The sequence below is a fragment of the Medicago sativa genome, chromosome 7 (genome assembly GCF_051527215.1).
Source record: "Medicago sativa cultivar Bolivia chromosome 7, Bolivia_mono, whole genome shotgun sequence".
Classification (NCBI taxonomy): Eukaryota; Viridiplantae; Streptophyta; class Magnoliopsida; order Fabales; family Fabaceae; genus Medicago; species Medicago sativa.
The window spans coordinates 81,440,177-81,462,879 of record NC_140755.1 but is presented as its reverse complement, the minus strand read 5'-3'; the positions used below and the strand labels follow the sequence as shown (position 1 = coordinate 81,462,879).

At 33.0% G+C, this 22,703-nt stretch overlaps 1 protein-coding gene, 1 long non-coding RNA gene and 4 other non-coding genes across 6 annotated transcripts; all 6 read left to right on the top strand.

Annotated features, from left to right (window-relative positions):
- Positions 1-4,877: 4,877 nt before the first annotated feature.
- On the top strand, positions 4,878-10,986 carry LOC146909152 (putative protein S-acyltransferase 7). The gene is made up of 5 exons (XM_085723460.1): positions 4,878-5,223; positions 6,006-6,188; positions 9,269-9,565; positions 9,704-9,937; positions 10,028-10,986. The coding sequence occupies exons 1-5, from the start codon at positions 5,137-5,139 to the stop codon at positions 10,526-10,528; spliced, it is 1,302 nt and encodes a 433-aa protein (XP_085579586.1). The 5' UTR covers positions 4,878-5,136; the 3' UTR covers positions 10,529-10,986.
- Positions 10,987-12,084: 1,098 nt separating this feature from the next.
- LOC146909147 (uncharacterized) lies at positions 12,085-17,830 on the top strand. Its single transcript, XR_015017730.1, has 3 exons — positions 12,085-12,437; positions 13,409-13,624; positions 15,137-17,830. It is a non-coding gene; the product is annotated as an uncharacterized LOC146909147 (long non-coding RNA).
- On the top strand, positions 12,316-12,418 carry LOC146909151 (U6 spliceosomal RNA). Its single transcript, XR_015020946.1, has one exon. It is a non-coding gene; the product is annotated as a U6 spliceosomal RNA (small nuclear RNA).
- Positions 14,107-14,209, top strand: LOC146909150 (U6 spliceosomal RNA). The gene has a single exon (XR_015020878.1). It is a non-coding gene; the product is annotated as a U6 spliceosomal RNA (small nuclear RNA).
- On the top strand, positions 15,833-15,935 carry LOC146909149 (U6 spliceosomal RNA). Its single transcript, XR_015020900.1, has one exon. It is a non-coding gene; the product is annotated as a U6 spliceosomal RNA (small nuclear RNA).
- LOC146909148 (U6 spliceosomal RNA) lies at positions 17,726-17,828 on the top strand. Its single transcript, XR_015020867.1, has one exon. It is a non-coding gene; the product is annotated as a U6 spliceosomal RNA (small nuclear RNA).
- Positions 17,831-22,703: the final 4,873 nt, after the last annotated feature.

The following is a 22,703-nucleotide window of genomic DNA, read 5'->3' as shown; positions in this document are numbered from 1 at the left end:
TATTCTAAATTATTTTCTTAACTTTATACTAAATTATTTTATTAACATTATTCTGAAATATTTTTTTAACATTATTGTAAATTAGTTTGTGCACATTAATCTAAATTAATTTATTAACTTTATTCTAAATTATTTTGCTTACATTAATCTAAATTATTTTCTTAACATTATTCTAAATTATTTTATTAACATTATTCCGAAATTATTTTGTTAACATTATTCTAAATTATTGATTCGATATTATTCTTTAAATAAATACAAATATAAATAAAAGCAAATGGACTAAATATAAATAAAAGCAAATGGACTAAATATAAATAAAAGTAAATATAACAATATTTTATTTTATTAATAATTCGTACATTACAACAATTGTCATACAATAATGTTGAACTTATTCACTAAATCTACTTATTTTCTCCTTTTTGGGGTAAAAAGTAATCAATCTTCGTGGGGTAAAATAGTGAGCAGCCTTCTTGGGGAAAATACATCATCAACCCTTGGGCTAAATTTAAATCTGGTTTTTTTTTTTACCACAAGAAGTTCTTTTACCCACGGTAAAAAGTTTTTGCGGTTAAAAAAGCAGATTTATAATTATCCCAACGGTCGATCACTTTCCCAAGTCGGCTACTCACTATTTTTCCCGACGAATTTTGATCCCTTTTTACCCCAAAGAGAATATTGAAAAAAAAAAACAAAGAAAGAAGAGAATTAGAGGGAGAGAGTGGGAGGAGATAATGTGAGGAATATGGGAAGTATGTGAGGGTATTTATAGGTAGAAATGTGAACCTAGGTTGTATCTAACATAAATGTAGTCAAAAAAAACGTGTGAAAGTGGTAAAAAACGTGTACATTGAATGTTGAAAAGCTGACCAAAGTTGGAAAAACGTTTGTTCTTCACCGGCCAACTAGCGTGAGTTAACTTGCGCTAGTGCTAAGTGGTACGTGACTTAAGTCACGTTCATATTACACTAACGCATGTTGAGTCACGTAGCGTGACTTAACATGCGTACAAAATACACTAGCGCAAGTTAAGTTGTGTAGGGGTATATTTGTATTTTACTTTGGGAATGAGCAGAACTGTTTGGGTAAAGAGCAGAATTCCGTATATTTAGTATGGTGCGAAATAGAAAAATGACTCTTTGTAGATGGTATAATAACCTTCTAGAATACATTATTTTTATATTATTTAAAGGAAAATGTTAACGAGTGCCCTCGAGGCACTCTTTAAACACTTTAAATAGCAAGTTTTTAATGAAAAGTTGTGTATTGAATGCATTGAAAATTGTAATAGTTGACTTTTTAAAAGAATAATTACTAATTTTAGGATGCTTAAAGAATGCCTCAGGGGCACTCGTTAACAAGACCCTTATTTAAATAACATTTAAGGGTAATAAAATTTAAATATCAAAAGATACATTAAATGGAGTCAATTCATGCGAGTTTAGATTATTCGAATTTGTAAAATGAATTTGGGATTGGGAAATGGAAAATGCTAGATATCAAGAATGATTTTATCAAGAAAGATTCAAGAATGACATGGCAGAATAATCACCCTTAGATTTCAGGAAAAAAAATACATAACACCCATCATCCCATGATTTCCGGCCAGGCTGAGATTTTATTGGCTAACATTAATTTCGGAACAATTTCTTGATAAAATCTAAGGGTGGTTATTCTGCCATGTCATTCTTGAAGCTTTCTTGATAAAATCTTTCTTGATGTATAGCATTGCTCGAAATGGATACAATAACACAATTTACTTATATAAAAACAAGTTTCTAAAAGTATAAAGATTTTATATATCAAAATTATAGTAATAAAAGTCTGTATTTCTTTTAAAAATATAGAACATGTTATCAACATGTTTTTTTTTTAAATAAAAAAGCCAAAAAATGATATAATAAAACAACTCAGTAAAAACATAAGGAGTACTGAGATTGAAAAAATACAAAATTCAAAGGTTATATAAAAGGAGTCAAAACAACATCACCGTAAAACCGCTCATAAATGTTTGAGTGGTCAAATGTTCATTGATAGTAATCATATGAAAAACCTTTAACTTTAGACCTAATTCATGACCATACCAATAATAGGTGATCATGAAAGACGTTCCTAACTACCGAAAATCACACGGTTACGATGCTTTCAGATTGACCACACACAAGCTAACCGAATTGAATGAAGATAATCCTTTACTTGCTTTCCAGGAAACACCAAATCTATAAATTGCATCACATGACAAAACTATCGTTTGTCAATGCACAGTGAATTCCTAACCAAGATAGCACATCCAACCATAATTTACCAATAACAAAACAATAGAAAAACAAATGTTTGGATGTTTCATTCACATTACACCCTTCCACCCACAAAGGGGATGCTACATTTTGCACCCCTTTTTGGATTAAATTAGTTCTAGTTGGAAGGCGATTATTAAGTAATCTCGAAGCAAACAACGAAATCTTTGATGGAGCCAAATTATTTCGAGTAACTCTAAACATGCTAGTTTCCAAGATTTGATGGCCTAAGGGTGGATCTACAACTTGGACCCTAACTAAAAAGTATATAACAAATTTGAATTCATAAATTGTGAAAATAATTTGCTCAAAGATGATAGTTTTTATTACGTTAAGAAATAATCTAATAAAAACATCAGACTTCATACAAAAAACATTATGTTTTTATTTAATATTCAAATTCTCATACAAAACAATTCTTATGAGTATTTCTAGAAAGTCACTAATAACTATGTCTACATCAATATATTTATGATTTATCATATCTTTCTCAATACATAAAATAGCTAGATGACTCATGTGGCTGTTATTTTGAGAATTAAACAATTTAAAACAAAAACAATATACTTTATCCACATGTTTGAAACAAACTGACCATTTTCTTTTGAAAGTCTCTCTATTACCCAACTTTTTGGAAAAATAAGAATATAAAAAAAGCCTAGAAAGTTTGTCTATAGGAAATGTGAATTAAATTCTCTAACATGTCATTTTTCAATAAAAATGTCTATAATTTTAGCATCAAGAGTACCCCAATTTATAGGATCATAGATACCTAAAGAAGGGATAAAGTAGTTATCGATGCATAGATCAACATTTGACATTTGAAGAACATTATCATTTTCGTTGTAAATTGATAAGATTGCCATCATTCAAATTTTCATTATATTGGTCAAGATTATCTTCATCTACGACAAATCCATCATTATTCAAAGACTCTTTAACTTGCTTACATACAAATTTATCTATTGCTCTATTTGTGATTATGTTAATTCTAACGCTCATTTTTTTCTTCCTTTTTTCACTACTAAATGCATGTTTTTGCGACAACATTATATGATAAAATAATGTGACAAAACAAATAGAATAATAGTACATGAATCGTGCTCACCGAAGAAGGTGCTGCTGGAACCATTTTTCCTCTTTCTCTTTAAGCATTCACGCTCTTCCTCCTACTTTGAATACGATCCTGAATCTAAACAGAGGACAATCAAATGCATCTTCACATTTTAATTAAATTCAACACAAACTTTTCTTTATGAAAAATAGACCGCCAAAATTAATATCCCAAATCCATACATCTTCTGCATCATCCTAAAAAGTAATGTTAGATAACAAAGTCCTACACTCCTCCACTAGCTCTACGTCCTAAGCAAATTAATTCTTCTCCTCAAACTCCAAGATCCACCCTCTAAACCACACTCATACACCATATCCTCCACAAACACTTTTTTATTCAATGCTAAAGCAAACAACTTACTGAATCGATCCTTTAAAACAACCCCACCCAACCACGGTTCATACAGAAACAACACATAGTTCTCTATTTTTTAGTAACATTATCAACATAGTATGATCGACAGATAACTAAATTTTTTAAGCATGTCGTCACATGTTCGATCTATGGCTAACACATGTGGAAGATTACATGATAAAAAATGTGTCATAAATCTCAAAATTTCAAACTATTAATCTCTAACTTCTTTGAGAACAAAACTTCCAACTGAAACGTTGGGAAAAAATATAGAGGATGTTACCCATCGTGTGTTTAACAAGTTTTCAAAAAATACTTTTAAAAATGAAGTATTAATACTATATGCTAATATATATAATATAACATGATAATTAAAAATGTAATTGTCGTATAAACTTTCTCTCTTTTCTCTTTCTTAAACCCTAGCGCCCATCACTTTTCTTCTTCTTCTCGATCTATCGAAGATGGATAATTTATAGTTAATTTTGACCCAAAATTACTCCTCTAAATTGTTTTTCTTTCTTTTAGTCAAATAAGCGGTTTCCACATATTTTCAGTCTTCTTTCATTTATTTTTGTGATTTCTTCGTCTTAGCACACCATTGTTTGTTTTGATTTCTCGTCTTTGTTCGGTATGTTTTTTTTTTTTCCGTCATAGTGTGTTGTTTATTTGATTCATGTTGAAATATTAACTTTGATCAAGTGCATATCTCATCAATAATTTTGATGCCGTCAACATTGCAGATTTAGAGACATGAATGTTTAAAAAACTTGAATATAATCATCATGTTTGTAGGCATGTACTTTTTTGTTCTAAACCATTAACATAAATGATGTCAGTTGTTTCGCAAATGCATAATTTTTTTAACGACTTTAAATTTGTATTATATCAATATACTCTATTATATTTTTTAAAAAATAAAATAAAATGCAATTGTCCAAATACTACCAAAAAAAACTATTGTGAAGGAAATCCCTTACAAATTGCAATTGCCTTTTCCACACAAACAAAAGTACAAAACCAGCTCTCTCACACACACCCCAATCACTAGTCACCACAGAGAGAAAAAAAAAAAGGAAAAAGAAAACTCTTTAGATTATAGACTCACATTACTTGCATTATTATTACATTACTGCAGCAGCACCTTCTGTTCTGTCCCGACTAACCCCTCATGCGTTGTCGCCTCACCGGCGCAACCCATCAACTTCGCCGGAAACTTTGCTCAAAAGGGTCACCCAATTCACTCATGGCTCTCAATTCTCAACCTTAGAGACTCTTCAAGTTTTCACCTTTACTGTCACCTTTTTGAGCTATTTTGGGTGCTGAATCTTTGAAATTTTTGAGGGTTTTTGAACTTTGAGCGGTATGTACGTGGTGCCTCCGCCTCAACGATCTGATCCGGGTTCAGGATCCGATGGTTTGCGGGTTTATCAAGCATGGAAAGGAAGCAATGTTAGTTCTCATTCTGGATTTTGTTTTCTTTTTGTTGTTATTTGATTCACCCATTTTACTTTTATTAATTGCTTATTGAATTTGCTATTGGTTTGTCATAATTCAGCTCTCAGAAAATTCTCACATTTTTTTTTTTTGCAATTATTTGTTATGCTTTTTGATTTTAAGTAGCTTTTCTTTTGTTGAACTTGTGTGTGTGTAACTGTGAATTTACTTTATGCTAGTGTTGTGCTATGAAGCACATACACGACACACGTCGACACTGATAAAAATTTGAAAAAATAACAATTCAATTTCAATGTAAGTACATGTGTCGTGTCGGTGTCATAGTCTGACACCAGACAAAACTTCAATCAAAAGTGTCAGTGTTACAGATGTATTGTGTACATAACATATGTTAGGGGAAAGAGTTTATGTATTTTTATTAAGAGAAATAATGTTTACAAAGAAAATGGATGAATATTGGATATTGCTTAGCCAATGAATTGATTTATTATGATTCATATATTTGAAGGTGTTTTTTCTGTTTTGTTGTTTTGCTTTTAACTCTTACTGAAATAGTTTGAAAGCTATACTTGCTTTGGAGTTTGGACATGATGGGAAAGGATCAAAATTTTCTACAGTTTTTTGAAACTGTAGAGAATCTTCAGTATTAAAAAAACACTTCTTTACTTGCTGTTATGTCTTTATCTGCCATCTCAGTTATGTTTTGGATTATAGGTGATTCTGATCTATCATAAATATGGAGATTCTTATTTGTTGCTTTTATCTTTTTCTTGCAGAAATTTTTTCTTCAGGGTAGGTTCATATTTGGACCAGATGTGAGATCATTGGGGCTTACAATTTTACTCATTGTTGCTCCTGTCGCAGTTTTTTGTGTCTTTGTTGCCAGTAAACTATTGGATGATTTTTCTGACCATTGGGGGGTATCCATAATGGCTGTTGCAGTTATTTTCACAATTTATGTGAGTCTTTTACCTTTATATGCTACAAGTTTTTTTTTGTTTTTGTTTTACTGCATTGATAATCCATGGTGATTAGAAGAATGAGAAGCATTGCTTTCAACCTCACGAAACAGATGATATGTTAGTATTGAGCTATTCTGTTAACATGTTCATTTTGGTATAATTACAAAAACAAAACTAGCTGTAGCTATTGCAAACTAATATGCTATACACGCAGCGAACACAATCGTACAATCCTAAGCATAAGTAGTAAGTGGATTCCATGGTCATCTTATGCCATAGCACGGGTTCTTGTCCTTGTCCGTTTTAATATGAAAGGGTGATAATTTGTTCAGGAAAGGGATATGAACATCCTCTGCTCCGTAGCTATTATGAGTGGATCTCTCTAGAAAAATTCCATGGACCAATGTGAAGCCATGGGAACAAATTTATCCATAGTAAGTCTACAGATAGATGTTTCCCCTAAAATATCCGAATATTCAGTTAATTAGAAACTTTAAATGATAACATTTTATAGTAGCATGCTGCAATAAAAAATAAAAAAAACTCCTTGCCAAAGCCTATGAAGATAAAATGCTCCAAGCAAGTCTACAGAGTTTTGCTATCCATATGTAGGATTTTAATTTATGAGGCAGTTTTGAATTTCCAGAGTGTCCTTTTCTACTTCTAAAGGTGAAATGTTTTTCTATTCAGAGAAGGACAAACAAATTATATCAAATGAATCCATGGTCGACATCCACTTACCGAAGTTAGATGTTAAATGAATACAATCAAGTAATCAACCAAAAGCTACAGGGGTTTTAGCATAAGATTTCCTTTTTAAATGAAGTACCGGAAAATATGAAGATTTTAAGAAACCTTGGAGTTTTTTTGGCAATAAATTTTGAATGGGAGATTGATGCATTGCAGACTGTAGAAAACAAAGGTGATACAGGGGAGGAATAGGCATGGCCTTTTAGATAGGCATTTTTTAAGAAAGCCTTAAGAACAGGGGAACATGGGAAGAGCAATGTGTATGTGGATCTTGCTTGGAAATGTGACTTTTGACCTTGAGCCGCTAGGATTTGTTGATGGATTCCGGTTACGAAAACCTTATAATTTAATTGCTAAGATGAAGTTGCATAGATTATATGCAATTTATTTTTTCATTTGGTACATGAGTTTGTTAATATCTAGTTAAAAACTGATATTTTACACCCTTGCAATAGCAAATTTTGCAAGCTCTAGTGACAGAGGGAAACTGGAACATAAGTGCATGCCTGGTTTGGTACATTCTTCCGTTTGATTCCCCTTGAGCTTGAGTGTGTGTCTTGCTGGACAAGTCAAGATATGATTCTGATAGGAATCAATTGAAAAATACCTTAATGGTCCTCGAGTCTATACAATTGAAAAATACCTCGCTCTTTAAATCTCTCATCTCATTTATAGGCAACATGCTTTATCTCCCTTATCCTAATTGACTCCCAAATTATCTCATAAGTAACCAACTAACAAAGGTTATCTATCAATACTCCTCCCCGAAACACTCACCTTGAACCGCACCTTATAGTCAAATGGTTTGTGTCAATCAAACTGCTGTGGACCATTTATCCAGACTAAAAATTAAACTCGTCTAATTATTTTGGGTTTGTGACCATTTGGCCATCGTATGTGCCTGATTCACTAGGATGACAAGTTGGTTTTATGGCCAAGACCCTGTTCCAAATTTTGCACTCTGCTCTTTACCATGTTACGTGAGAGTGACACCACAATCCACTGTCCATACATCTCAGTCATGAGACTTTCCACGGTCATTGTACCATGTGAAGGGTTTGGTGGCGGAAGCTTGCCTACCATGGTATGATGCCACTTGAAGATTTTGCAATTCTGAAACAACAAACCTCCTTGATTCACCCACCCACAAAACGGCGGCTAACGTGTTGCGAGTGCCACAGCTAAGTTACTCCAGCGGGGGACTCTCCGCTGCATGTCAAAATCCACAGCTCCATTTCGTTTGAAGACCCCTTCCCTGCCAGGAACTTCCTTGCATTCGGTAGCTCAAGTACCCTCTAAGACTGTTGGGATTCTTTTAATTTGTGATCCCCCCTTCGCTTCTCCCTTGAGATTCACACTTGCCATGTTCTTGTGTTTCTTCCTGGATATTTCGACAGTCTCAAACGTTCCACTGTTATCTAGAAATATCCTTGCAAATTCCGCTGGACATTCTGTCTGGCCTCTTCTCATTCCCGCCAACAAGATTTCATTTTCTTGACGTCATCTTTGGTTGTTCTAATTGTTTACTTTCTTGTTTAATCCTTCTAATCTTGATTCAAAATACTTTATGTCCAATCTGTTAAATAACCTTGATCTTATGGTCAAAGACCATACTTTCAGCCATATCTTCTGTATAACTGATTGTATTTGTTTTTAGCAATAGGATAACAGTTTTTTCTGCAACTCTAAGTGTTTATACTTGACTCATATGTCTGGAAAATTATAAAATCACAGGGTTTAGGGGGTTAATTTGAGCAAATAATAGAAGATTAATAATGACATTGGCTTGGATGATATTCACTCTACCTAATGCAAAGTGATATGTTATGCTACAGTTGGGTTATGTTATTTTTATCTATGTTTCCAGTTTAAAATTGTACATGTAAAGAATTTAATTTTGAAAGGTTAATTTTGGTGTTTCATGCTAATTCTTTATTTTGGTGTTTGGCTTACTAATTGTCAAAATGAAGTTCGGTTTCCTGTTATTTATTTTTTATTCCTTAATTACTGGTGAAGGGAAGCCTTGGCGCAAAAGTTGAAATTGCTGCCGCGTAACCTATGTTTGTCTAGGAGGTCGTAGGTCCATGTTTTGGAATCAGCCTCTTGCAAATGCAAGGTATGGCTGCTTACAATGGATCTGACCCTTCCCTAGACCCTGCCTAGACGAGAGCTTTACAGCACCAGTTTGCTCTTTTTTATTGTGTAGTTAGTGGTGATGACCCTATCACGAAAAGACGGGGACATTAATTCACCATTTTCCATTGCTATGCAGTATGCACACTAAAAATATTCTTTCCACACAAATGCTGATGCTACCATCTTTTCAGGACTTGGTTCTTCTTTTGTTAACATCTGGTCGAGATCCTGGCATAATACCACGCAACGCACACCCTCCTGAACCAGAAGGTTTCGATAGTAATACAGATGTTGGTGCCGGTCAGACTCCTCAATTGCGGTTGCCACGGATTAAGGAGGTTGAGGTCAATGGCGTTGTTGTCAAGGTCAAGTATTGTGATACTTGCATGCTTTATAGGCCTCCTCGATGCTCACACTGCTCAATCTGTAATAACTGTGTGGAACGGTTTGATCATCACTGTCCATGGGTTGGCCAGTGTATTGGGCTGGTAAGTTGGATCTTTCGCAAATTTTCTCTTTTTAACGAATTCTTCATTTTTCATTATTTTTTCTTCTGATTACTTTCCAGTTCAAGACACTCTTGGATACTTGATATGTATGTTAATGCTTGGACAATTGTTATGCAGCGTAACTATCGCTTCTTCTTCATGTTTGTCTTCACAACTACACTACTTTGTGTATATGTTTTTGCATTTTGTTGGATCTATATCAGAAAAATTATGGACGCAGAGGAAACAAATATTTGGAAGGCAATGATCAAAACCCCAGCCTCCATAGTTTTAATAATTTACACCTTCATATCAATGTGGTTTGTTGGTGGCCTTACTGCCTTCCATTTATACCTGATTAGTACAAATCAGGTAAGATTTTTTTTAATCCACATGCTTCAAATTTTAATCTAGCTTAATGTATCTACAAATTACTTGATGTATGTTCTGTTGTTCTGGCAGACTACTTATGAGAACTTCAGATACCGATATGATCGACGAGCAAACCCATACAACAAAGGAGTGTTGAATAATTTCAAAGAGATATTCTGCATCAGCATAGCCCCCTCAAAGAACAAATTCAGGGCAATGGTGCCAAATGAACCGGCATTACTTGCTCGATCAGTGAGTGGAGGATATATGAACCAAAGTTTGGGAAAATCTGGGGATGACATAGAAATGGGAAGGAAAGCAGTATGGGAGATGAATGCCGGAATGGATGAATCGGATAGTCAATTAAACAATGATCGTGTGACTATAAAAGATGGCGAGTTATCTTCTGAAATTAGGACGACAGTAGATGAAGCAGTTGACCGTGTTGGAATTCATCCTAGGCGATCTAGCTGGGGAAGAAAAAGTGGAAGCTGGGAAATGTCTCCCGAAGTGTTAGCCTTGGCAGCCAGGGTTGGGGAGCAAAATCGTGCCGGTGAAGGTAACAGTAGTAGTACGCGAGATCAGTCTTAAGCAGCCGTTGCAGCAAATTGCCTGGCCAAAAGGGACATGAGGATTTGATTTTATGGTAAAAAAAAAAAAAAAAAAGTTTACCATTTTCATGTGGTAAATATACAACAAATGTATTGTATGTGCAAAATGGAGGGCTGTAGGTAAATGCAGTGTGTTTGTATTGTAAGTGTTGTTTTAGCCTTTTCTGCTTATCAGAAGGAATTGTTTGGAGTGTTGTGAGTGTGAGCTTTGTTCTGGTTTGCTTGATGTTGTTGTATTTATGCTTACCAATCAATTAGCCTTTACTTCCTGGGAAGTTGCTGCTGCTGGATGCCATTGGCAAGGAGTATTATTGAGAGTCTATCATGGGTGAACTTTGTCAAATGAAATTATTATTGCCAACTTATATCTGGTGCTTGAATTGTTGAAATGTAATTGGTGTGTAGGATAATAAACCTGTCAAGAACTTTAAAACCTCACTATCTTTTCTTTTGTTCCTCTACCATTTTAGCATTGTTGATATTCAAGAAGATTGTGTCTACCATGTAGTAACGACACATCCAATGGATTTAGGGTTCATTAATTAAAATATAATAGCTCATTTTAAAAACAAAAAATTGTTAAGAAAAAGCCCGTGTCTTGAAATCAAATATATGAAAAATTCAATTCTGGGTTATTTGTTTTGAAGCGATCATCCAAAATAATATGGATTATCATTTCCCTACTACTTTTATAAAATTTGATGATGTAAATGCCAATTTTATTTTGTGAATTTGAATGTCAATACCTGTACCAAAGTACTTCTGAAATACTGCTATAATCTCAAATGCTGATGCTACCGAAAATGAAACTTTGATGTCAATGTGGATGTATTCGAATTCCTGTAATCCATTGTGATTTTTCAAAGCTACACTACATAGTTTCTGCAAAAAATCACTGCGGATTACCATAATAATTCTAACATATTACTACCATAATTTTATCCTACTTAATGTGATATATCAAACATACGGAATCCAATAATGGTAGGCATCAGAGTATGGGACACTATGGAAGAAGTAAAAGAAATAAGGAAACTAATGGTAATTTTCATAAGAAAAAGAAACACAATATAGTCCCACTCTCTTGGTATACGAGTACTTTACAAAAATCAGCCGTATCAAAAAAAGTTGTTAAAGTATTAAATTTGTCTAAAAATATATATTCGTTACAAAATTTGTAAATGATCTTATATTTAAAAACAATTTTTTTTTTAAATAATCTTATAATTTGTGATAACTTTCTCTCTTATAATCATTTATATTTTAATTTTATCTCTCTATTACTTTGATTTTGAAACTAAAACCTATTTTTTCTTTGTAAATTTATGGTAGTCAATTAATTGATTGTTCAAATAACACACCTCTTATGTAAAACTGGTTAAAAAAAAAGTAATTTATATTATATAAAGTAGTAAAATAGTACTAGTAGAAATGAATTGACGTGACATGCTATGAAAAGTCTGCAAGAGTATCGATAAAAGGCTACACTAGAGGTAGCTATCTATACGCTCAGGAACTTAAATAAAAAATAAAATAAAATACTAGTATCCATGTTTGTAAACATGGTTGGAGAGTGAGATACAAACTTTGGTTTAATCTGAAATAAAACACAACTCACTGAGAGGAAGATGCATCTCAGTCGCTTGCTTAAGGTGAAGGTTGAGAAGGACTTGTATGTTATGTTATATTACACTTGCTTTTAGTCCCACATCGACTGAAACACAAAATATCTAGGCATTTATATACTGCAAGCGAACCAGAAGGCTTGTCCCTTCGGGGACATCCGATAAAATTGGAACGATACAGAGAAGATTAGCATGGCCCCTGCGCAAGGATGACACGCACAAATCGAGAAATGGTCCAAAATTTTTTTTTCTTTCTGAGTTCGGGTAGGTGTCTTCTTTCTGCATTTTGTTTTCCAGGTTAGGTTTTTATGTCACTTTTGAAACTGGGGGTGTCTTAGGAAAGTATTACAGCACATTTCCTTGTTTATTTTTATTTTTGCTGATTCTAAATGTATTATGTATAGTCTGATTTGGTTTAAGATGTCTACAAAATTTTATTCTATCATTTTTTTTGCATAGTTTCATTTCCGATCTTACATTGATGCTACAGCCTACATGCATTAATATTAATAATATTAAAAGACTGCTGATTCATGTGGCTATATGAACAGCTGTTTGGATTCAAGTTTTACATAAAAATCATTTTATGTTTAATCTACTGATTGATGATTTCAGCTACTAAACATAGATGAAAATTCTCACTAAAATTATCAAATGAGAGACTAAATGTAAATAAAATATCTCATAGATGAAATATATTTTGTTGAGACTAGAGCCATATTTAATCCTTAAAACATTCATATCATAACTTTGTTGTGATCAAAACACTTCTATTCTGTCAATGGCAGCACCTGGATGTTCCAGGAAATCGATTGTTAATCATAATGCCGGAACCCTTGTTTATAGTCTCTATTGATTTGGTTAATAGGGCGGTTGCTAAGTAATGAGTGACTATTATTCTTACGGTATTATTACTTCTGTTGGGAAATTGTACTTAGTATTTAGCTATTCATGGTGGTTAGTTAGGAATTTCATTGTATATCCAATGCTTGGTCTTGGTTAAGATTACTGTATAATTAGTTACTCCAAGATTTATTATTGCAACTATTTGGTGGTAGTCGGTCGTATTTTGGTCATTGTATCAAGCCTGTATTAGTTGAAGAGCTAATATAATTATAAAAGATGAGTGTATTGCTAGCATAATTATTTATAGAATTACGGTGTTGGATCACCATGTTCTCCATTTCATGGATTTGAATTTTGGTTCACTGAAATGAAATGGTTTACATGTGCAGACTCAGATGTAACTCAACTATTGTGCGTAATCCTGTCGAAAGCTAGAAATCATGTTGTCTTCAAGCACCATGGAGCTAACTCCATTGGGAGCCTATGACAGTTGAAGCTGTGCTTGCTGAAGCAATGGGAGTGAGATGGTGATTCCTAAAAGCAAAGGACTTAAAACTCCAAAGAGTCGGTGTAAAATCTAATGCAGCTGGAGATGTAATTAGAAGGTAATTCATATGTGAAAGATGAACACTCTTATGAATGTGTAAGATTTTGTTTTAGTGGATATTTAATCTAGTAACTTGCCTATTTAATCTCGTTAATTAATTTATTCCGTCTGATGATCTCTGAATTGCATCGTTCTCTTGAATTAAAGATTTCTGTGTAATCAGATGATATAAATTCACTGACCACACAAATGTGTGGTTACTTGACAACAAGGAATCAATATCCGTTATAGTGACCAATAGGGTAATGAGCATAGTACAATTTGCTTTGTATTACAGTTAGTATATGTTATGACAAACTTTGGTTCAATCTGAAATAAAACTCAACTCACTGCGAGAAAGATACATCTGAGTCACTTGCTTGCTTCAGGTGTAAGTTGAGAAGGATGTGCATGTTACTATTATACTTGCTTTTTAGTCCCACATCGACTGAAACAGAAAATATCTCAATGTGTATATACTTCAAGCGAACCTGAAGGCTTGTCCCTTCGGGGACATCCGATAAAATTGGAACGATACAGAGAAGATTAGCATGGCCCCTGCGCAAGGATGACACGCACAAATCGAGAAATGGTCCAAATTTTTTTTGACATTTTTTTCTTCAGAATTTCTCTTTGATTTGGGGATAATTTGGATTTGGTTCAAGTTATTTATTCTGAAGGTCTTCTACAATGAGCATCTTCATTTGCATGTCCAATTTTTTTTTGACATTTTTTTCTTCAGAATTTCTCTTTGATTTGGGGATAATTTGGATTTGGTTCAAGTTATTTATTCTGTAGGTCTTCTACAATGAGCATCTTCATTTGCATGCTGGTTTGGATACTTCTATTTCTAATTGAAAAGGATACAGATGGATACAGATAAGCCATTCTTACCTTGCTGTGCAATTGTATAATGTTGACAAATCTAGTTGGTGTTAAAAACATACAGATGTTTATGGTTGAGGAAGGTCTTGTGTCTATGTTCAATACAATTTTTAAATCAAAGGGTTAAGATTACTGTATAATTAGTTACTCCAATGTTGATTTAGGGGAATTAGTCACTTTAGTCCCTGAATGGGAGAGGATTCGTCACTTTAGTCCCTGAATGAAGAGAAATTGCAAAACAGTCCCTGCATGGTCAATTTCAGGGACTAAAGTGACTAACGGAGTCTACATTCAGGGACTAAATTGACTAACGAAGTTTGCATTCAGGGACTAAATTGACTAACAAAGTCTACATTCAGGGACTATTTTGCAATTTATCTGCATTCAGGGACTAAAGTGACGAATCCCTTCCGATTCAGGGACTAAAGTGACTAATTCCCCGTTGATTTATTATTGCAACTTTTTGGCGGTAATCGTATCTAGGTCAATGCATCAAGCCTGTATTTGTTAAAGAGCGAATATAATTATAGAAGATGAGTGTGTTGCTAGTATAATTATTTATAGAATTACGGTGTTGGATCACCATGTTCTCCATTTCATGGATTTGAATTTTGGTTCACTGAAATGAAATGGTTAACATGTGCAGACTCAGATGCAACTCAACTATTCTGTATAATCCTGTCGAAAGCTAGAAATCATGTTGTCTTCAAGCACCATGGAGCTAACCCCATTGGGAGCCTATGACAGTTGAAGCTGTGCTTGCTGAAGCATTGGGACTGAGATGGTGATTCCTAAAAGCAAATGACTAAAACTTCAAAGGGTCAGTGTAAAATCTGATGCAGCTGTTGTGGTAAACTGCATCAATTTCATCCTTAAATATCTTCCTGTACAATTAACATACTTTGGCTCTTTTTATAGAAATCTAGCTGTCTAGATAGTAGAGATCATGCTTTCACGTCGTTAATTAATTTATTCCGTTTGATGAATCGCATCTTTCTCTTGAATTAAAGATTTGTGTGAAATCAGATGATATATATTCACTGACCGCACGGATGTGTGGTTACTTGACAACAGGGAATCGATATCCGTTATAGTGATCAATAGGGTAATGAGCATAGTACAATTTGCTTTGTATTACAGTTAGTATATGTTATGACAAACTTTGGTTCAATCTGAAATAAAACTCAACCCACTGCGAGAAAGATATCACTTGCTTGCTTCAGGTGTAAGTTGAGAAGGATGTGCATTGTGCATGTTACTATTATACTTGCTTTTTAGTCCCACATCGACTGAAACAGATAATATTTCAACGTTTATATACTGCAAGCTAACTAGAAGGCTTGTCCCTTCGGGGACATCCGATAAAATTGGAACGATACAGAGAAGATTAGCATGGCCCCTGCGCAAGGATGACACGCACAAATCGAGAAATGGTTCAAATTTTTTTTGACATTTTTTTTCTTACTAAATTTTTTTTGACATTTTTTTTCTTTGGAATTTCTGGATACTTCTATTTCTAATTGAAAAGGATACATATAAGCCCTTTATGTATTGTATGATATACTATTTCCAGCACAACCAGTAGACTTTCACATTCCTAAAGATAAAAGAATCTCACCATGCTTCGACCACCGCCACACCAACCTGATTCCAATCCCAGAGCGGTGAACTCCATACTTTCGCTTTCTTGTTTGGAAAGAGCAGTTTGCCCACTACCTGTTTGGAAAAATGTCAGTGTTAACGGTATGTTTCGAATCATTGACTCCTTGGCATCCTTGCTTGATTTCCTTCGTCCTCACACACATAAAATCCTTACACTAATGTTAAATGATAGAATACATGACATTTCCAAATTTCATTCGGCATTGGTTGTGGTCGAGGATAATGTTTCAGATGATGTACAAGTATTACATTGTATGGGTTATGAGGAAGAGGAAAATGCTATAGTGGTTTATAGAGTTTCAATTTTTGACTGCTATAAAGGGGATTTAGTTGGTATTAGCGTTTTTGTCCCACAAATTCTGGTTTTGATATATGGGAATGTACGTAGAAAAGTTGTGCCTGTTATGTGTTTGATGAAGTTTTCTAAGAATTTAGCCTATGCTTGGGCTGTTTCTGATCATGGTGATATCCTTGCCTTGCTGTGCAATTGTATAATGTTGAGAAATCTAGTTGGTGTTAAAAACATACAGATGTGTATGGTTGAGGAAGGTCTTGTGTCTGTTCAATACAATTTTTAAATCAAAGGGTGAAGCAATTCAAGTGCATTCCTCAAAGTCCTTTCAAAATATGGCCTCTAGAGATGAATTTGTTAGGTCGATGGTGAAAATGTGTTGTATCTCATCCAATACTACAAATATTTGGAAGGGTTGTGGTCATTGGAATCTATTGCTTCACTGGGTTATAATTGGGGATGTTTCAATCAAAGAGTTGGCTATGAGAGTAACATTCATATTGGTTGAAACAACAAATGAGGTTAAGATAATGATTGGTCATAATTCATTTGTAATGTCTTTTGTTCTTAAATCATGCACTAGGTGTCATGCTATGTTGGTGGGGTATCCAATCAAGTCAAAATTGAGCTGACCAATGTATTGAGTTCTAAGCATGTAATTGTTATAGGACAATATTTTCATCATATTGAGAACGAGTCTAAATTCAAACCAATATTTTAGCACTGTTGACTCAAGACTGGCTAGAGTGGAACAGTTGAGAGCCAAAGTTCATGTGTTAGCTGTTTTAATTGAAGTATTATCTTCCTTTACCTCTTATATTGATTTAGCTAAACTTGGGTTATTTGAAGAAGCAAATGAGCTATCAATGAGATCTACACTTGCAGAGTCAGTTTACAATGATGTTGTTTTTGGAATATGCCTAGCTTAAATGATTAATGAGGCATTTAATTGGGTGCAGATGATGGTGGAAAAAGGTGCTGCTCCTGGCTTGGGAATGATGACTCATGAGGTAATTGGTCTTAAATTCACCACATCCTTTTGGGATGTGATGATTGTATCACTTGTTCATTTTGCAAAGACAACATGTACTGCTACAAACTTTGGTTTAATCTGAAATAAAACACAACTCACTGAGAGGAAGATGCATCCCAGTGGCTTGCTTCAGGTGAAAGTTGAGAAGGATTTGCATGTTACTATTATTACACTTGCTTTTTAGTCCCACATCGACTGAAACAGAAAATATTTCGGCGTTTATATACTACAAGCGAACCAGACGGCTTGTCCCTTCGGGGACATCCGATAAAATTGGAACGATACAGAGAAGATTAGCATGGCCCCTGCGCAAGGATGACACGCACAAATCGAGAAATGGTCCAAATTTTTTTTGACATTTTTTTTTCTTCACAATTTCTCTTTGATTTGGGGATAATTTGGTTCAAGTTAATTATTCTGAAGGTGTTCTACAATGAGCATCTACATTTGCATGCTGCTTTGGTTACTTCTAAAGAATCATAGAAACCAAACTGGTACGGTGAACTGGTTCAGTATTTTTGTCAAACTTTCATGATCCCGGCGACTGTGTTTATGTCATTGCTGATATATGTATTGTTACTGATATATGAAGAAAAAGCCAGTTTGGTTCAGAAGCAAACTGTCAATGGTTCGGATCTGATTTTGGTTCAGTTCAAAAACTGAACCAGTTCACCGTACTGTTATGATAGTTTGTTTCCGGGTGAATCATTAATGGTTCGGTTTATCTTACATGGTTTGCAGCTGGATATAATAATGTAGATTTTGACTCAATGAAGAGGAAATTTGATACTATATTGGGGTAGAATTGAATAAAAAGCTCATGTATTTCTTAGAAAAGATAATACAAGAATATCTAGCTGAATACCAACAACTGAGTAACTGAAACAATGTTACAGAATCGAATAAAACTCGTGTATATTCATTGTAATCGGATTAAAGCTCTATTGATGATTTTTTTTCCTTTCAGTTACTCTTTTATTCTTACATTGCTCTATCAATTGATATGCAATCAAAAATTGTTGATCCTGTGGCTAACCTACTGACCTTCTGTATTACAATTGTTAAAATTGCACTAATTTGATGTCTAAAATTTCTTTAGTTCTTTTTATAAGAAAAATAGCATTCTTAAGTCTTCTTAGTTCACCACTGGCTCCAAGGCCCATTAAGTCTCCCATCCTTTGTCAAATAACATGCAAAATTCACTACTAACAGTGATAAGAATATAAATTACTTATAGTAAATGTTTTCTTTTTCTTATTCAGCTAAATAAATAAAAAAATTCTTATGAGATTTTAGTAGGAATATAAAAAAGAATATAAAGTGAATTTTCTTATCCATCGAGAATATAAATTATTTACTTTTCCTTATTCAGCTAAATAAATAAAAAAATTCCTTTTCTCCACAATTTGTTTTTGATACTTTCGGACCTAAGTCAAATGGTCTGTGAGTTGATAGAAGATGTTGACATGGAAGTTTCCGCCGTAGTCCGCAACAAGTCATTCTCCATCGGAGAGGATGTGCATGCACGTGCTCTGACACTTAAGCCGGTGAGATACCATGAGAGTGAGACAACTTTAGGGTAAAATGTGACATATATGATCCAACGTTGCTGTATATATAGGAAGTAAATATGGTTTTCCTAGACTGTTGTCCCTCAGGGGCAACTATAATGATCTGGACGGATTCACAACATGGGATCCGAATTAGACTAAATTGAACCATTATCCAGTGAGATTTTAGGCGTGTCCATATGATGATCCGTCAAGCAAGTTGGACGGAATCATTACACGGATTGAGCCTTTGCCCAATACAAAATAAAATAGTTTATTTTATGTCCTGTTTCGCATCCAATCAAACAAGTAATTGACAGCACAAAAACAACAAAGGAGTAGTTGCTGTTATCCAATAATTTTTGGTGTTATATACGTATCATTCAGATTTTTCTTCACCAAATTGCCAGACACGTCCATGACCCAAATCCTCAGCAATTATAACTGCATTGTGGATCCAACTCATCCCCACACCAATCAAACAGGGCAGCATTTATTATACAAATATAATACAATTTCGTTTTTAAAAAATGATGATGATGTGCATCACAAGTGGATTTGGTAACAAGAAAGGAAAAAGGTTCCTACACTATCAAATTACAATAATTTAACCAAACAATCAAGTGGTTAATGAGCTTCACTAAATAACGATCATTTAGATTTTACTTATTTTTTGATCGAACTTCGGATTAGTAGGCCTTTTTTCTCTGACATCGAAGGGTTAAGGGAAAAAAAAACAATAAATTTCTTTAAAATCTATTTGATCTTGAAGCAAATCATGATCATATCATATATATTATTAAAATGTTTTATTATATGATTAATATTAACCATGCTATCCATGTGTTTCCAAATATGAAGTTAGAACAATTCCTTTTGTAACTAAAAAAATCTAAAATCCTCTCCTTAGCTTATCCAATCAGTACTCACCGTGTAGGTGCAGTTGTGTCACCACGTCATTATAGCAATATTCTATTTCTCGTAATGCATGCACTTTATTGCAGAGTCACCCATAAAAGAGATTCAGTTTAAAAATCAATCAATAATAACAAACGAAGTGTATAATTATTTTTTTTTTGTTGAGGAAGTGTATAATTAATATACATCAATTAAAATAAATCCTCAACCCATTTTCTAAAGAAAGCTTTTTGTTTTGTTTGAGAGAAAACTTCCTAAAGAAAGTTAATGCTGATTTTGAGAAATCAAATTAAAATTTTAAAAAAATTATTAATTATTTTTAAGAAAAGATTCAAGCAAGTTCAGTCTCATGGATTCACTATGTCACAGAAAACCCGACCTATGAGATTATAACAGAGTAATTGCTTGCATATAAATAGTGACATGTTCTTTTTATTTTATTTTTTATTTTGAAGGAAAATAGTTACCTGTTATCCACCTACAAAATTTTCATATAAGCAACATGATTCTAACTAAGATCTTTATATGATATGATATGAGCTAAATCCTTACTGAGATATCAACTAACATATATATTTTTCTTTTTCTTTTGGAGCAAAAACATCAAAGGTAAAAACACAATTAGAGTAAAAGAGAGTTTTCAAAAATTATGTTGTACAAATATTATTTTAATTTTTTGACCCAATATCATTTCTCTTGTTAAATTGTGTAAAATAACCATGATTTGTATACAAGAAAGGGAGGATGGAGTATTTGGTCAAGGGGGAACAGCTTCCAGAATGCTTGGACGTTCCACCATGATGTGGGCCTGTGACCAAAACGTTCATCCCTGTGTATATTTATTATCAGGTCAATGGTTAAGTATTCCTTCTATGATATCACAAAGAAAGTTGTCACCAACCACCAAAATAAAAAGCACCGTCATCTATGACACAGCACCTATCCCTTCCCCGTTACTCATGCTTGCCAAATCAGTTCACACCACTATTTTTTTAAGAGAAATGATATTTTGACTACCATTTTTTGATAATTTTTAAGCAACTTTCTCTCTCATACTCACATGATATTGTTATCCTCTCTCTTCCTTTTTCTCTCTCCATTGTTTTTGACCAATAAGAAGTGAGAAAAACAAGGTTGTCAACAAAGTTGTCATCAAATGGATGTCAAAATATCATTACTCATTTTTTAATTTATCTATTTAAACTTAACTAGATATCTCCTTTTGTCAACAAAAAAAAAAAAACTAGATATCTCCTTATTTTCCTTTTATTTTATTGTATTACAGATATTAAAAGAGATGAGAATAAATCATTTTCTTATATTTAATAATTTATGGTAAAAAGAATAGAATAATTGTTTTTCTCTATATTTATATTATAATACATTGTTTTTTTTTCTTCTTATATTTAAGGGAATTGGATAATAAAGAGAAAATATAAGAAACAAATTGGTTTTAAATTTTTATTAAATGACTAGTATTAAGCATATAAAATTAAGGTGATCATGCATCTATTTTTTGTTTTTTTGAAGGCGTGATCATGCGTATAATAAATAGTTGAATCACACAATTGTGAATTTTATTTGCTTATATATGCGAAAATAAATTTTTGTGTACAAATATGAAAAAGTCAATATGATAAAATTTTGAAAACTCATGACTATTCTCAAAATATCAAAATTAATGTAGTGTTTCTTTTAAAAACTTTTTATTTTATATGCAAAACACCGTTCAATGTTTGCACTCCTCTCGTTGCATATTTTATATGTTGTTATCTACGATTTTTTTTATAAACACATACGAGAAAGTCGATACGGTAAAATATTGGTAACTCCTGACTATTTTTAAAACTTAAACATTAATGTAATGGTTCTATTTTTTCAAAATATATATAAACATTAATGTAGTGTTTCTATTAAATAATGTTTTATTTCACATGCAAAACACCGTTCAATGTTTGCACCGCACCCGTTACACCGTTCAATGTTTGCACTGCACCCGTTGCAAATTTTATGTGTTTTAGATGCATAAACACATTTTTACATACACATATGAGAAAATCGATATGATAAAATTTTAGAAACTCATGATTATTTTTAAATATCAACATTAATATAGGGTTTCTATTAAATAAATTTTTATTTTATATTTTAAACACCGTTAAAGATTTGCACTGCACTTCCTTTAAAAAAACATTTGCACTGCACTTGTTGAAAATTTTAAATGCTTATATATATGCATCATCAAATTTTATTGTACAAATATGCGATAATTAATATGATAAAATTTTGAAAACTCGTGACTATTTTCAAAATATCAACATTAATATAATGCTTCTATTAAATATTTTTTATTTTATATACCAGATATCGTTAAATATTTGTACCGCACTCGTTGCAGATTTTATGTGCTTATATCTCAAAAATCAAATTTTATATATATCGATATGTGAAAGTTGATATACATAAATTTTGAAAACTAATGATTATTTTAAAAATATTGACATGAAATCAATACTTGAAGTTGGAACCAATAGTGTGGTTGGCTTTGATTGATGTTTGATTTAAATAGGGGTACTATTGTTTTGGTTCTAACACCATAACATTTAAATAGGGGTATTGTAACGCCGCGGATTTTCATCCAAGACATTATTTAAAAATATTCATTTTCTTTAAAAAATATGATACTGGTATTTTTTTTTTTAAAAAAAAAACTATAGAAATGAAACTAATAGAAAGATAAGCTGTTTAAATAAATTGT

What these genes read in the sequence shown, in the direction of transcription:
- LOC146909152 (XM_085723460.1), top strand. Translation starts at nt 5,137, where the DNA reads ATGTACGTGGTGCCTCCGCCTCAACGATCTGATCCGGGTTCAGGATCC. An exon ending in AAGCATGGAAAGGAAGCAAT is followed by an intron (nt 5,224 to 6,005) that starts GTTAGTTCTCAT and finishes TTTTTCTTGCAG; the next exon opens with AAATTTTTTCTTCAGGGTAG. An exon ending in ACCTGATTAGTACAAATCAG is followed by an intron (nt 9,938 to 10,027) that starts GTAAGATTTTTT and finishes TTGTTCTGGCAG; the next exon opens with ACTACTTATGAGAACTTCAG.